The 17879-nt window shown below is 33.1% G+C and overlaps 1 protein-coding gene across 1 annotated transcript in view; it reads right to left on the reverse strand.

Moving 5' to 3' along the window:
* Window positions 1–1395: 1395 nt before the first annotated feature.
* Window positions 1396–17879, reverse strand: part of LOC149786089 (brefeldin A-inhibited guanine nucleotide-exchange protein 3-like) — a 142521-nt gene continuing 126037 nt past the window's right edge. The window contains exons 36-37 of the mRNA XM_089978114.1: window positions 16906–17103; window positions 1396–12373 (exon numbers count right to left, since the gene is read on the reverse strand). Of these exons, the coding sequence (XP_089834240.1) occupies window positions 12098–12373; window positions 16906–17103 (474 nt within the window). The 3' untranslated portion in view covers window positions 1396–12097. The remainder of the gene's footprint in view (window positions 12374–16905; window positions 17104–17879) is intronic.

Below are 17879 nucleotides of genomic sequence, written 5' to 3' on the forward strand. Positions count from 1 at the left end.
TGGACCTCAACTTTCCGAAGATAATTTCCAGGAATCCATAAGACCATTTCTTCTTTTAAACTGCTGAGTGTTGAAATGATCTTTCAGTGATAACAAGCTATTAAAGATAGCTGCCATTGGTGAAATATTGGTTGTAAAACTGTCACCATTTTCATTAAAGATCAGCTAGACATAATAACAAGTCGTTTGGTGCAAACCCCATGTCGATATGACCATCCGTTTAGGAAGATTAGCGATAACAAGATTTTAGAGATGGCCGTAATGGCAGCCATATTGGATGTAACATTAGCATCATTTTCGAGTAGGACCAACTGGAAAACATAAGTCTTCTGGTGAAAAGCCCATGGTGATACGACCATCATTCAGAATAAGTAGTGATAACAAGGGTTTTAAGATATACATAGGTTTTTAAGATATATATTAGATATAAGATGGGCATCGATTTCATTACTGGCCAAATATACACCATAATAAGTCTTCTGGTGAAAACAACGGTAAGTGGAGATCTCGGCCCATAATGGAGTCGGCCCACGGCAAAGTCGACATTACTGTTGTTCTTCCATGGGTTGGAAACACTTTGTTGCTCGGCACCTTAAATGTCATCAATAAACTTTCAGACCAAAATTGTTAATTATATGGACTTTTGTACAGGTCCTAAATTGGGTCTAGACAAGAGGACGTCGACTATTTACTGCTGATAATAAAGTTAAGTAAAACTGAAATAAAAAAAGAAAAGAATTTGAAACGTTTGCCTTGTCTCTGTGCTTGTCATTAAAAATATAGTATCTATTTAATTCAATTAGTAGAGTGGCCTTAGAAGGACAGGACGTTTTAAACTTTGAATACTGGAAAATACATATTGTTGATACAAAATTTACGGTATACGGATGAGAAGTACGACTGTAATCAAATTGCACCTGCCTACACATGCTTACAATCACAAGCAGTAGAGTACCTTTAACTCGATTAACAATTAACTTTGACAGGACAAGAACAGTTCAAAATGTTGATTATGCAGTATGTAATTTAAATTAATATGGGATTATGAATTTTTTCCCCACCATATTTCGAAATATTGCTATGATTTTCCGTTCAGGAGTGATATGACCATTAGTCCACAAAAGAGAAGCAATAACAATGTTTTTAAGCTGGTCACCATGGCTGCCATATTTGTGGTCAGATTGGCACAATTTTCATTCAGGACCAATTAGACACCATAACAAGTCTTCCTGTGAAAACCCCATGCTGATTTTCTGTTTAGGAGTAGTGATAATAAGATTTTCAACATGGCTGCCATAGTGGGCAAACAGACACATATGGAGAGGGCAATGATATGACATACTGCACCATAAGAAGGCAAATATAAGAACTGTTCATAACTAGAAAAATTGTGAATTAAATTAAATTTTTATTTCTAATCTCAGATCACAGAGAAATATTGCACCTCTGATGTGAGCTACCATCAACAAAGAATAAAGAAAATTAAATGCTAATTGTAACTGACATATATACAAGTAAATTAAACTATATCAATGCAAACCTCCACCAGAAAAACAGACTGGGGCAGGTGAGGGGAGTGGGTATTAAATCTATAACTTAAGTCTCTAAGTCATACAAGAAGAATTATCCATCTTAATAAAGTGACAAGGGTATCATATACATTCATTGCCATGTTTAAAAAGAATTTAAATAATGCCATTACCTTATCCCTCCAATATAATCAGCACCGAAATTACATTCAAAATGATACATGTATTTATATTATACCTATAAAAGATACACAACTCCAAGTAATTAATTTCTGACAGTCCGACTGGACATTTGTATAACCTATTAGTGTTTCCAATACCATTTTACCACAGTCTAACAATTGGGACTATCAAAGGACATCTGATAAATGATTGACATGCTCCTCCCCCAAATATTCTGGAGAAGTTAACAGTTGGTATATCACCGAAACAAATTGTATTATTAAAAAAATTTATACATAGTTTCAAAATTCACACAATAACAAAAGCCCTACAGTCTTCTTGGAAATGTTTTAAAGAAAACTGAACTATTCATCAGCTTTCACTCAGAGAATGTAGACCATCTTTGAATTTTATGTTGTTTGTTCAGTTTAAATAGTAAAAACAGTGAAATGCTTTGGTGCACAGAACTGATGAATGATAACATCACTATCCACATCAACAAAATTCTCCAAAATTGAGGATTCAAAGTACTAATACTGACTGTAAAAAAGTCCAATGTAATAGTAAGCACATTTATGAGAAAATGTATTATGTATATAGAAACAGGAGAGCATATCCATATGTAGTTTGTGATGTGGCAACACCTGTAATTAATATTTAAATCATAAAATGTAATTTTAACAATTAAGTTTACACAAATGTAATTCCAGCAATTAATTATATAAAAGTCTTTATTTTTCAAAAGTTTTAAATAATAACCTAATAAGTATATTATGTCATTGTGAAAACTATCATCTTTCTGAGTATGAAACAGATGTTAGTCAGACTGCATTTGACACTTCGCTTTCTTAACCAACATTCTAATCTAATACAGTGTTTATACTACAGTCACCATCCAAAGCATAAAACAAGTTACACATTTTTTTAAAAGTGTTCTAAAGCATGTATGTAGCAGCTGTTTATTGTGAGTTCCAGATAATATCTCAGATTTGTAGGAATCAATATTTAAAATTAAAAGACCCAAACCTTGTGATTCATCTATCAGTTTGATTTGAAATGTAAATTTTTTTAAAAACATCTATATATTATTGAACGATTAATGCTCAAAAACATGGACAATACATTTTGCAAATAGAAATAAAACTTTTTATACATGAAGAATGCTGAAATGCTATGTATTCTGTCTGTCTGTTTCTCTTTATTTTTATATATATATATATATATACACACACACACAAACACATGAAATCCAAACAAGAGTATTGTCAGAACTTGATAAAAAAATGAGCTCAAATGACCATTTGCTAAATTTACGTCAGACATTTGACATAGCGAGCCCATAATCATCTCAATCAACTGATTGGTCATTATGTTTACCCAATTGATAAAATATAGACACAAGACACAAGATGAAAAGTGTGTGAAACTTTTTCCCTTAACAAAACCCTATAACTGAATGATTCCCAAGTGTGTATACAACAATCAGTACACAGTTCCTTACACCATGTGTACTACAGACAGTATACATCCTTTACATCATGTGTACTGGGGTCATTACACCAGTCCCTCATACTGTGTGTACTACAAGACAGTACATCAGTCCCTTACATTATGTGTATTACATACAGTAAACCTGTCCCTTACACCATGTGTACTACATACAGTACACCTGTCCCTTACACCATGTGTACAACATACAGTACACCTGTCCCTTACATCATGTATACTACAGACAGTACACCAGTCCCTTACACCATGTGTACTACAGACAGTACATCAGTCCCTCACAACACGTGCATTACAAACAGTACACAATCCTTTACACCATGTGCTTTTCAATGTCATTGCATGTCAATATATTTTCAACACATATCTGACCTTTAAAATTAAATATAAATAAAATAGGCCCTATTTAAAAAAGAAAATGTATTAACAACTACTCTTTTTTGATAATTTCCCAACACTTGTTTGAGGGCTGGATCAAGTCAGTTGATAATTATTTTTAATAACAGAACAGTGGCATAAAATACTGACGCTGGGTGAAATTCTACTGTATAATTTCTGAAAGTAAAAAATTAGGAGAGAAAACTAGTAATGCATGGAAAGATAATACTAAACTGCAGCAATAACATATTCAAGATGGAAAAAGACACACTTTCAAGTACATTTAAAAAATAAATACAACAACGTTTTCTGATTTGTTATAACTTTTGATACCTCTTTTGAATGTATTCATTCTGGTTGTCTCAGCAGACTTGATGGCGCATTACATCTGCCGAGGATTGGTCCATTGATATGATAAAACAAGTAATTAGCACATTGTGACCAGAAAATTGCACTATATGAAAGGGACTGACATCACAGTGACATCCTGGGGTAAAGCCTAATTTCTTATTAAAATCACACACTGTTGACAACTCTCACATTTTTGTATTTAGCTGATCTCTGGATTATTCTTCATAATTTATATTGATATATTTAAAATAAACTAAAAACCCCAAACTCTTGAAGATCTAAAGTAAATGCACATTTTTTTGGTCCTTGGTCTTTTTTTATTAGTTTTTTCCCCTTCAAATTTGGGTGTAGTGTTCTGCAACAGTGTGACTTCTGTGTACCAAATGTGTTTATTTTGCCTACTGGGTAACAATGAGTTGTACATGGTCACTGCTATCAACAAAGATATGTATGCTAAAATCAAATCACCATCTTGAGGAATTAACCACTGTATGGATTTGGCTCCAGTGGTTTATGAGTAATTCTAGCTAAGAAGCTTTAGTTTGTTTACATTTGATTATGTTCTATACACATGTACAGATGTTAAAAGGGAAGCAATTCTAACTTTGCCCAAACACAAATTTGTGAGTATTGTATGTCAACTCATCTATATCAAGTGTTGCAGTTGGACTCATCTTATAAATGAGGATATATGGTAAATTCACAGTTTCTAGTAACCAGGAATTACATAAAAAGTGATACCCTTGAAAATCAGCAAACTGACATTATTCCACAGCTGAATATATGGATTTCTTTGCATCAATTTTTTGCCCATTATGAATCCATTTATGATGGTTCATACTGACAGTTCACAGATTTCTGTTTGTCAGTTATGGTCTTTTTAGGTGACACGAAAAAGAAATACTGAAAGCCAATTATCTATTGATAACAAATGGAAAATATGCTTGCACCAACTCCAATTACATAATATGTACATGTAAATACAGCATATGCATATTTTGTTCATTTATCAAGAGTCACATGACTAATTCATATACAACTCAGTGCAAGTCCAAACTATACTGTACCATCTACTTAGAAAAGGTAACAACTCATTTCAATCTTTAAATTTCAGGTAGTTAGATTTATATTTGCATAACATGCCAACCATTTTGAATATATATTATTTATGCTTACTGGTATATATGGTAATCAGTCTTGAATTTAAAATTTTTAAACATGCACAATATGAAAATCACTTGGCTATATAGCCACACTCACATATATATATATATATGTATGTATGTATGTGTGTATATATATATATATATATATATATATATATATATATATATATATATATATATATATATATATATATATATATATGTATATATGTATATTCCTAAATGAAATGTCATTCTATAATATATACAAAAAGTATATGTAAAATAATATACATGTAATTATAAGAGGCAATCTTTCATGTAAAATGAATAAATTGCACAAAAAGCACTGATCTGATCAATGACACTATTAACATTCAATCTGAATCCATACATCTACAATCCAGACTGATGAAATATTACTAATTAATCAATGAAACAGATAGCACAAAAGATGTCTTGAGCTGACATAAATACCATACAGTAATAAAATTGGAAGACTTATTAGAAGAAAAAAGCAATTTATTAAATGTGAGGTATATAAAAAATCAGAATTTAATGAAATTTAGCTGGTTTGCACTTTTACAATATATAATTTCATGATTTTTTTCTGCAGTTGCGAACTTTCCTGATGCTCAGGCGGTCATCACATTTGTAGGCTCTTTACCTCTGAAAGCTGTATTTGTCAGTATTTATGATTTTGCTTAGTTCATTATGGTTATTCAACAAAATGACTGGTGGAAAGTGATTAAAAGTTTTGATAGTTGTTAGAAAGTTTTGATTTAATTTAATTTTCGATATGAAAATTTACATGTCTTAGCAGTACTCTGGAGTTTCTTGATAAGGTGTAGAAAAACAAAAAAAACCCAAAAACATTTATAGTTATCTTGCCATAAGAAAAGCTGTAGGTTACTGGAGAAGGTTGCCTAAATATGGCAGTCTTAAAAATTGGTTTCATGTGTACATCCATGGTTTAAATTCATCCCCATTATTAATCTGTATTGCTTAACATTGTTAAGTATTCTGTGTAATTATTTTAAAACACTCCCAAAATGAATTTAATGGCAAAAGTGAATCAGCAGACTGATGTATCAGATACAGGCCAGATGTGACTTAGTGGCATCACAACCATAACCATCAAAGTGATTTTCATATAATACTAGTCACATAAATATCTGAAATTAACTGACCATATTTTAAAAACTGCTCAGTTCATTTGAATAAAATTTTGGTATGTAATCATACAAGTCACATAAAAAATAAGAATTTGTTTCCCTTTCATTCTAAGCACAAAAAAATATAATGACACACCTCTCCTACAATACCTGGTGCACAATGGGTCCAGAAACATGCACTATAAGGGAATGAATTATGCAGGAACCACAACAAATTAAGAATGGGATGCCATCCAAGCTGGGCACCAAGAAAACCAGCAAAGTGGTGGAGTAATAGGGCTGTTTAATGGTTGAATACTTGTTTTGTAATTGCACTGGGAATAATTATCAAGAAAGAACTTTTTTTGTTTGATTTTTTGGGGTACAAATTACCTTTATTTTCAAAATACCCAACTTCTGAAAGATCATTAACAACATTACTCCAAAAGATTTCAACAACCATCACATGTACACAAAAACACTCTGTATTATGTCACTATTTTTGTTACTGATTCACAACAAAACATGTTTCCTTTTTTCACGTTAACAATGAAATTTCATTTTCACAAACTGGTTCTATAAAATACTGATGCAGTGATTTAATTGCAAGTAATAGCAGAACTTCTCATTTAAAAGGAAATCTCTGAGTGCCAATTCATGAATTATTTTCACTAAAAACTCTGGAATTCACCTCTCCAAGATGAACTGTATCTATGAAGCAATGCTTTTTATTCATCAAATACTCATTTCACTTGGTGGCCTTGCTATCTTTGATCACAACTGCGAATTAGTAGGCTAATTTAAGGTAGTTTAATTATATTACTTACATAATATTTATAACAGCATTTCATTGATCATATGAAATGAGTTGACTCTACACAATCGTGACTCCTAGATCTTGTGCAGGTAGTATTTGCATGCCTTCTAACTATTTTTAAAAATTACATCCCCTTTATCAGCTTTGATACAAAAGAAGTAATTAACTATAATATAAAGCAACTGAGTTTAACAATACAACAAATGCTTCTTCTAGTCAGCAATCAAACATGGTAGGCACTTAATTAGGTTCTCAAAGAAATGCTTGCAGACATAGCTGTGATGTCAGAATTACATTTTTCACATTTGGATACAGGCAGTCATATTGCATTTACGATGAATGCACTGAAAATGATTGAAAAGATGGAACTAAAACACAAATTTCACTTGACAAAACATATTTAATTTGTATTTATTTATTGTTGTGTTTTAAAAATGAGAATTTCATTTATGACAAAAAAATGAGTGATATATCAAATTTTCATTTACCAAGTTTGACTGTGATATTCTTCATGTTCAATAAATAGGGGCCATAGTGTTGGGCGTATTTTCTAGCAAAAAAAATATGGGATTCACACCTGATCCTGCATTGGGTTCACGAGTTATCTGGGCATGAGTTATCAAAGGAGTGGTGTCCTATGGTGCTCAACAATGAATGGAAATGAGGGAACATGCATTATTTCTCTAACTCTCATCCTGTTTCTTATAAACAAATGGTGTATCAGCATAGTAATAAATTTCAGACCTATTTCTTAGACAAAGACCATGAATGGTATATTATGAGCCCACCCAGTGTTAATAGTCCTCTACATAGGCAATAGCTGGTCATGGCTGACTCTGGAGATTACTGACCAATGGGTCTCAATCATATAGATCTTTAGTTAAGGTATAAGGTCAAAGTATGTAGCCTTGAACAAAACTTGTTGTGCAGAAACCATTATATACTTATCAGACTTACCATTACTTTAGATCGTCCCCTCTAAATAGGCTTCTTTATTATTCATTGTGCAAGTCATCCACAAAGTTTGGATGAGGAACTTTCTCTATAACAAAACAAGAACTAAAGTCATTATGCAAAAAAGCATGTTTCTGCTTCCAGTCAGTGATCTTGACCTTTGACCTCTTGATCCCCAAATCAATAGGCTTCTTTCATACCCAAAGTGTGAGCCGTCCACAAAGTTTGGTCTAGGTATGTGATAACAGAACTAATGTTATTGTGCAAAAACCATTTTTATTCCTTCAGTCCAGTGACCTTAACTTGAGCCTTGCTGACCTTGAAATATATAATTTTCTTCCTTAACACAAGTGTAAGCTATGCACAAAGTTTGGTAAATGTAGATGGTGGAGACCTTAAGCAATTGTATATAAATGAAATTGGGAACAGATGGATAGAGAGATGGATGAATGGGCAGGTAATACCATAACATCACTCCACCTTATGATAGGCATTTTAAATGGGAAATGTTAATATATGCCAGTCATCATGCACTGATATAACAGTACAATTTCAAATTAATGCTGTGTGGATAATAAGATGCATGTCAGACAGTACATCAATTGAATTCATCAGACAGTACTTACAACCAAATGAGACACAGGATCTCAGGGATACAAATACTGATCAGACAGCATCATTATCAAAAGTGTAAGGCCTCATAAAGGCCTTATAGATCCAAATATAAGATTAATATATATTGTATGATAACTATACAAGGACTCTAAAGAATAAGGCCCAAAAATCCTTATATAAGACGGTTATACACCACTCTCTTGATAACTCATGCCCTGATAACTCGTGAACCCGCTTATAATGCGGGGTCAGGCATGGATCCCATTTTTTTAACCAGAAAATACCCCAAATACTGATCCCTATTTGTTGAACTTGAAGAAAATCGCAATCAAAATTGGTAATGGAAACTCTGAGGCATTGCTTGTTTTATCATCGAAAATGGTAAATAACATCTGGAAATTTTAATCAACACTATGAAATATCAAATTAAAAAATAGGTCATACAATTTTTAAAATTTTCTTTCCCAATGACGTTCCTAGCGCACCACAATTAATGATATGTAAGGAAATTTTGATCAATGAAAATGTCACTCACGCCGAGTGGAGGCAGTACTTAAATAAATACAAATTAAATAACTTTTTTATCAATTGAAATTTGTGTTCCAGTTCTATCTTTCAGTTCCTTTTAAGTGTAATCGTCATAAATGCAATGTGTCCTCTTGTAATCAAATGTAAAATGCATCAATCTATTGTAACAGCTGACCGCGAGTGTTTCTCTGAGAACCTAATTAAGTGCTGTGTTTTGAGAACTGACTTCCAGAAGTATTTGTTGTATTTTTGCACTGAATTAAAAGCTGGCCTCCTTTGTATTATCATTTTTATTATGTCTTTTCAATCAAATAAAAGAGGTGGAATAAAAGAAAAGTTAAAAGGCGCGAAAATCCTACAAACTTAAAATCTAGCGGCCCCGGTCGTATGTCAGGTGAACTCACTTCATTTGGGGGCCCTGAGTGGCCGAGTGGTCTAACGCGCTTTCCGTTACGGATCACTGCCATCTCACCTCTGTCTGCATGGGTTTGAATCTCGGATTCAGCCAATGTGGGTATGTGAGAAAGCTTGCCAGTAGCTTCTCGTGGGTTGGTGGTTCTTTCCAGGGTTTTCCCTGGGTTCTTCCTCCACCATTAATACTGGCCGCCATGTATAGCCTATCGTGATAGGTTGTTGAAACCAGTTGGAATGATCTTTCATACGTTGGATATTTTTAAAATAAATGTTATTTAAACAGAATAATGAATAACTTCATTAGAAAAAGCATGTTATTAAAAATTATAATCAATGTGAGTGTAAGAAGAGGATTCAGTCAATAAACAGCCCAGTTCCCTAATGTCACTCCCCCCCCAATTTTCTCGATGTCAAAGCAATTGTTTAAAATTTTTGGAGGTCCCTCAGTAACCGGCACCTCACTTATAGTGCAGTCTATGTTTGTGGACCCCGTTGTGCATGAGTTATCAAGGGAGAGGTGTATATTGTAAGATAACTATACAGGCACTCTAAAGAGTAAGGCCTTATAGATCCTTATATAAGAATATTATATGTTGTTTGATTACACAGGGACTCTAAAAGTTAAGGGATTGCAGATCCTAATATAATATTGTTATACGTTACATGATAATTATACATACGAATTATGGATTTCATCAATATACGACCTCAAAAAATGAGTAAAAAATAGAGAATAAAAAATAAAAAAGTTTATCCTATGTCAGATTGATTAATATACTAAAATTGTGATAAACTATCAACATGAATTAATGTAAACTGTATACATGACAAGAAATAAAAGTTAATAATAACAATAACAATTAAATAGATCTTAAGATAAAGAGAAATATTAATATAATCACACTACTCTGCAAAAGGGCATGTAACAATAGAATTATATTATTAATACAAAAGAAAACTAATGGCAGTGCCCAGCATTATACAGGTAATACTTTTAATTAAACAATCTGGTAGCATTCCAGGATAAAATAAAATGTGCAGTGAATGCCCAAAGGAACAACTTTTAGCTTCATCTGGTAACTTGGTTATTTTTAGCCATCCTTGTGAAGAAATAATAAGTCAGATTTACACTTATAGCTAAACTGACACTTTGCCTATTTTTATTTCAGTATGAAGTATTCATCTGTTACCAAGGAAAACTAGATTTCATCTGTAAAAATGTAAAATAAGATCTCTTTCAAAATATCTAGTATGAAATGTTAATGATGTTAATGAAAATAATTTCACTGCCATCAGAACTGTCCTAACTACTGTCTCAACATCACCAGATTTCAAAAGAAATTAGATTTGTTGATGAAATTGAGTCTCAATTTTTCTGGCTCAGATTTATCTGGGGGAAGAATGTGCATCAGTTTCTAGCATAACAGAAAACTGTCCAAGGACATGTATGCAACTCTTGGTCTATTATGCATTATTTTCATTTTGGCATAACAAAAACTAGAGGAGGATTTCATAAAAAAAAGTCCAAAAGCTAACAATAAAGGATTTCACTAAAGAGGTCCAAAAGCTAACTACTGCCACATCATAAAACTATGTATGAGAAAATATATATTTATAGATTAACACAAATATCACAACAAAAACAGTTATTAAAATACAATACTTTACCAACATAAGTTAAAATTAGGACCAAAGTGGTTATGTGATAAGCATTAGCCCTATCCATTCTTCAAAATAAACTGAACTAGCAGTTACATATATACCAAATACTGAATAACAATAACTTTTGCCTTAATAACAGAAATTATTTTTGCCCAATTAGCAGAAAGTATCACAGAATTAATGCAAATGATAGCTCTTGGAGAATTCACATGCTAGATTAACACTTCAAGACATACTCAGAATCTGAAAAATTGTTTTAGGTAAAAAGCTTTGTAAACAGAATATGGTACCATTTCAAAAAATTTTACTTCTATCATAACTGTTTGCAGAAAAGATATTTTGTCAAATGTTTGGTTTTTATGATTTTTATTTTGTCAGATAAAACTTTGTATCAAGAAATCTCTGTAAAGAAACCATAAAAAGTCTCTAATAAAAAATGACTTTAAAATAAAAATGTATTTCTAAACCTAATCCAGTCTTGTCTGTCTGGTTTCCATATATTCAATGTTTGCTTTAAAATATAAAGCAAAAAATATATAAATAGGCCATCAGAGCTGATCCATTTAAACATACTAGGTACATAGCAAATGAACTTTGTTAAAAATATATGCCTGGGTACTCTGATCACTTAGATCTCATATGAAAATGATAAAAAATTTAAACTGCATTTATGGGCAACTGTTCCACATGAGAAGAGCCTTTCCTGGGTCCCAATTATGTTTTACAGGAACAGCCATCAATAAGACAACTTACAGAAGCTGAACTTGTTTATATGACAGGCTGATCTGTATTTTTTAAGGTCTACATCAGATTAATAACAGCATATTGAATTCTGAGATGCACTGCTCCAGTTTTGAGCATCTATTGAATACATGACCATGTTTATGTACTATGAGAAGGAGTTACAGTGGTCCAGCTGTGAGCAGTATTCTGGAGTTTTCCCTCACAGGGACTCAGATGATATAACTGCCCCACTCTGTGAAGCCAACTAGCAAGTGCCTCTCGAAGTCTCATGTCTGCAGCATGGCAGATCAAGTGATTCACACAGTTGAAGACTGTTGGAAGCAGGGTCTGGAATTTCTCATCAGGCAGCTGCTGGAAAAGAGCCAAGATGCTGCACAACAGCTCTGTCCAGGACTGGATGTGGGCCTCACTGTCCTATATAAAAAATAAACAGAGTCAGTAATCTAAGTTTCTTTCATTCCTGTAAATTTGTGACAAAATACTAAGATCATACAAAAAAAGCAATTCTGGACCGATATCTCCTACATATGGACACTTAATGACATCATCTGTCTTAATAATTATACACATGCTGTCATGATGCTTTCCTACAAGTTTTACTGTAAATATGGCTAGTTTTCAGTGCTTGAAAAGATCAGTGGTTAAAACTTTTGATCAGCTGAAGAGTCTGGGACATAGATTATAAAATTAAAGTAAGTCTGCTTTATTTAAGCATGAATACCAAATAATAATAATAATAATGATGCAATCATACAAAAAAAGCAATTCTGGACCGATATCTCCTACATATGGACACTTAATGACATCATCTGTCTTAATAATTATACACATGCTGTCATGATGCTTTCCTACAAGTTTTACTGTAAATATGGCTAGTTTTCAGTGCTTGAAAAGATCAGTGGTTAAAACTTTTGAACAGTTGAAGAGTCTGGGACATAGATTATAAAATTAAAGTAAGTCTGCTTTATTTGAGCATGAATACCAAATAATAATAATAATAATAATAATAATAACTATTATTATTAATAAAGGATAAACTGGAGCTAGAACCAAAGGGTTCTTATAAACTCTGCTGGGAACCAAAGTTTGGAGAAGATTAACATTCAGGGACCACAAGTCTTTGCTGGAAATTTAATTCACTCAAGGTTTCATCAAAAGGAAGATGTATAACAACTCTGGCTGATATGCAATATTCCTTAGTAATGTTATGCTGTGGAATGCAAAGTTTAAATATGGGAAATTAGGGGCCATAACTCTTGTATATGATACTATGGAATATTGGAAACCTATTTAATTCAAGGTCTCATCAAATAAAGGTTCATAAAAACTTTGGTTGATATACATTATGCTTTAGTAATGTTAAAATTGCAGAAAGAAAAGTGAGTAGTATGGGCAATCAAAGGCCAAATCTCTTTTAATTGATAACAAAGAGTAATTTAAATTACACACATTCAAGGTCTGAATACTTTAAATACTTTACACATGCAGATAGAACTAACTCTGCATGACATCTCAGAACACAACACAACAAATCAATGCATTTCAAGTTGCCACATTTATTGTTTTAAATGAAATTATCTCTGTTTTCAATTTTAGTCCTTACTGGTGTAAATATACATGTAGCGTATGTGACCAGATGTGAAATTTGGTACAATCTTGGTATTTCCTCTTTAATAGTGTAGTATGCAAAGTGTGCAATATGGACAGAGGAGCAGGCAGTATTTTCATCTTGAATAAGATGTAATAAAAACTATATAACTGAGTTATTCATCCTCTAATATGATTTGTATAGTTTTTATAGTGAAATGATGGGTGTGTTTTAGTGCGTGACTTTGAGTACACTTATTTGTTTATCTTAAGATAATAATAATAATAATAATAATAATAATAATGAGGACTTTGTATAGCACCTAATCTTTAGAAGTTCTAAGCGCTTTACAACATTAGACAACACCTATAAGATAAAAAACATATAATAATATTATTACAAAAACAAACACCATGAAATTAGAAAAACATTAAAAAATAAAAAACATGCTGAGAATATTTCAGGTAGGAAACATTATTAGGTCTTTAAGTTTGTTCTTGCAGTCAAAATAAGTGAGTTTTGAGAGCCCTCTTGAATGTGATCACTGTGTCTTTGTGTCTAAGTTCAGTGGGCAATTCATTCCACGTTGCTGGGCCCTGGTATGCAAAAGAATGCTGTCCATATGACTTTGTTTTCATAGTGGCAATAATGAGTATACGATTGTCAGAAGAGGAGCGTAAGTATCTTGCTGGTGTGTACACATGGGTGAGGTCGGTTAGGTATGTTGGACTAGAGTCCGACAGTGAAACGTAGCACAGAGAACAAATTTTGTGTTTGATTCTAGATCAAATGGATAGCCAGTGTAGGGTACAGAGCAGCGGGGAGGTGTGTTCTGATCGTGGTACTCTAAGTATGATCCGAGCAGCTGTGTTTTGAACTTTTTGAAGTTTCTGGAGTAGATATTGAGATGAACCAGACAGAATTGAGTTACAATAGTCCAGTCTTGAAAGTACTAATGAACACACAAGTGTTTTAGTGGCATCAGCTGAAAGATATTTGCGAATTGAGCTGATGTGTCTCAGCTCAAGATATGCAGCCTTACATATGTTCATGACATGTTCGTGCAATGTGAGATGCAAGACCAATGGACAAAACCTATTCAAAGTAAGTCAGATATAGCAGTTTTAAAATATTTGGGGACCTTAGACTTCAAGAATATGCAACCACTGAAGACATTTGCTGTGCACTAGCTCTTTAACGCTCCATCTGATGATGCTGAACATTTGTATCAGCAATCTGTCAGTTTTTGTTGACTCCTTTTGATAGAGAATGTGATATGCTAATCAAATGATATAATAAGAAAAGACAAATCCTACATTCAGTCGTAATTTATGGATAGGAGCAAGGATGCATATACATACATACATACATACATACAACATACATACATACATACATACATACATACATATACATACATACATGCATACATACATACATACATACATACATACATACATACATACATACAACTTAGACCATAATTACAACAATGCCTAGGGGCCCTGAGTGGCTGAGTGGTCTAAAGCACTCACCATTCCGGATCACTGTCATCTCAACTCTGCATGGGTTCGAGTCTCAGGTTTGGCTAAAGTGGGTACATGAGAAAGTTTGCCAGTAGCTTCTTGCAGGTTGGTGGTTCTTCCTGGGGTTTTCCAGGGTTCCTCCTCCACCAGTTATACTTGTGATGAAAAATGGCATTAAACCCTACAACAACAACAACCACCATGCCTCTTCCTTAGGCACTAAAAGGTCATGCAATGTAAACTAGTCTAATGGCTTAAGGTCATGCAAGGTAAAAGAGTCTATGTTTGTAATTAAGAAAGGCTGAATTTCAGGCAGGTTGTGTTTACTGTGAAATAAGACCTAATTCTTATTTATTGGGAATTTTTATAATTTTTCAAATGCTTTCCAGTGAATATCCTGTTCAGCTTAGTGCTTTTATACCCTGAATGACTTCTGACCTATTCCAATGCGGCATAACATGTATGTATACCTCCCACAATATGCTGATTGGTCCATTCTGTCTGCTTAAGTGAGATTTTTGTATCCCACACTGATAGATATAGCTGATTATACTGATATCTGGTTGATTTCTAAATATTTTCACATGGTCATGAAAAACTGATGGTATTTTGGAAATGACATCAGCTTGTCTGAAACCTTACTATTCAAATCCCTCCTTTTAGTGCATCTATGTAACTTATGATCCAGTTCATGTATGGATGAAATTTAAAAAAAATACAAAATACACCCAAAACAGGTACTTATTTGATGAATGTTAATAAAATTGTAATAAAACAGGTGAATGAAACACCATTATATTGCTGATTTATTTACAGAATATGGCAGTTAGTGCCCGAAAAGTTATGTGCTGTAAAAGCTTGGATTCACCTATTATAGGGTTCACTATGGTTAAGTGAGTTTCAAAGTTTGTAGTGAACTTAAAATTCTTAAATCTTAGAAGTTTGCTTAAGGATCAGCAAAGTCTGCTATTACTTGCACCTAAATAAATGCATCAGTACTTTACTAACAGAATACAAAATCGATGAATTTCAATGTTTTTATTTATTGAAATAAATGTCAATAAATGCCCACCATGTTTTAAAAAAGAATCTTGTCTTGTTCTAAATTGACAGTAATACTAAAATGTATCGAAGCAAAAAGCAGTGATGAAATACACAATGTTTTTGCAGGTATACATGTGATCTGTGTTGAAATTCCTTGGAGTAATGTTTTTAATAATCTTTCAGAAATTGGTTTCCTTGAAAAAAGGTAATTTATAAAAAAAAGCGAACAACATTATTAGAGAAAGCTATTTGTTGACAGTTATTCTCAATATGAACATAAAACAAATATTTAACCATTTTCCCTCACTCTCTCACTATCAATATTAATCACATTCTTAATTTTTCAGAAGCTCATTGTTGACTCATACCCTCAGTTATGCTGCTGTTTATGTTTTTGAACTTCATTCTGTGTGAGTTATAGAGGGTGGGGAATACCTACAAGACCAAATTAAGATGGCAAACATGTTGGCTTTCATACTGGCCAAAATGTTTAATTAATATAGTATTACCATATAAATTCAATATATATCTACGTAACATCACTATATAAGTTTATAATAAATTCTTCTTATATCCATTTTCATACCTTATTCTGCCATGAAACAAACTGAAATGTCTTCAGTTGAAATTGTCATTAGATTAACCAATAAAAATTACCAGTGAAACAGAAGTTTATATTTTTATTTAAAATTTTGGTTTTTGCAAAGAAATTGAGAAATAAAACTAGATCCATATAAAACATTGGCATTGAAATGTTAAACAGGCTTTTGACAGAGACTGGGGCTTACTTTCATTATTGAGGATTTTTTTTGCTGTTCTATGACCTCATCAACTGGATCCCCAGATGTGGATGACCTTTTCTTCACTTTGCTGGTCTCCTTCTTCTTTGCCATTCTAACAAAGTTAGGCATGGCATGCTGATTTTTCCTCTTCTTGTACTCTGTCATAAGGTTCTTTATAAGTTTATCTGTAGCTAGGTTATATACCTACAAAAAAATTTGGATCACACTGATTAAGAGGTGTCCATTTTCCTTTCGGTTAAAATGTCCAACTAATACAGCAAAAGCTAATAATGATGTGCGCATCAAAAGAGCCCCTCTTCTCTATGATTTGCTTGGAAGGGCCTAAACAGATGTACTCCTGTTGCCAAACCAAAGTTTGAAGACCATAAACATTCAGGGGCCCCAAGTGGCCGAGTGGTCTAAAGCGCTCTCTGTTATGGATCGCTGCCATCTCACCTCTGTCTGCACCAGTTCAAGTCTTGGATTCAGCCAGTGTGGGTATGTGAGAAAGCTTGCCGGTAGCTTCTCGTGGGTTGGTGTTTCTTTCCAGGGTTTTCCAGGGTTCTTCCTCCACCATTAATACTGGCCACCATGTATAGCCTATCATGTGTGGAAAAATGGCGTTAAACCCCACAACAACAACAACAACAGCAACCATAAACATTCAGGGGTCATAACTCTTCTAAATGCTGATGTAGAATACTGGTAATCCTGCTTATTCAAGGTCTCATCAATGTAAAGTTGCAAGCCAAGATTGGCTGAACAACAACAAAGCTTAGCAAAATTATGCTGCAGAATCCAAAGTCAGGACAATGGGCGATCGGGAAGCCCTAACTCTTGTGAATGATCCTGAGGAATACTTTCAATCAAACTCACTCGAGGTCTCAACAATCTGAAACCATATGACAAATTTAGTTGAGATCCAACAAATATTGCTCAAGTTATCTTGTGGAGACTGAAGTCTGGTAGATGAGAAATCA

This window comes from Sinohyriopsis cumingii, chromosome 12, assembly GCF_028554795.1.
Source record: "Sinohyriopsis cumingii isolate HCF-2022 chromosome 12, ASM2855479v2, whole genome shotgun sequence".
Lineage (NCBI taxonomy): Eukaryota > Metazoa > Mollusca > Bivalvia > Unionida > Unionidae > Sinohyriopsis > Sinohyriopsis cumingii.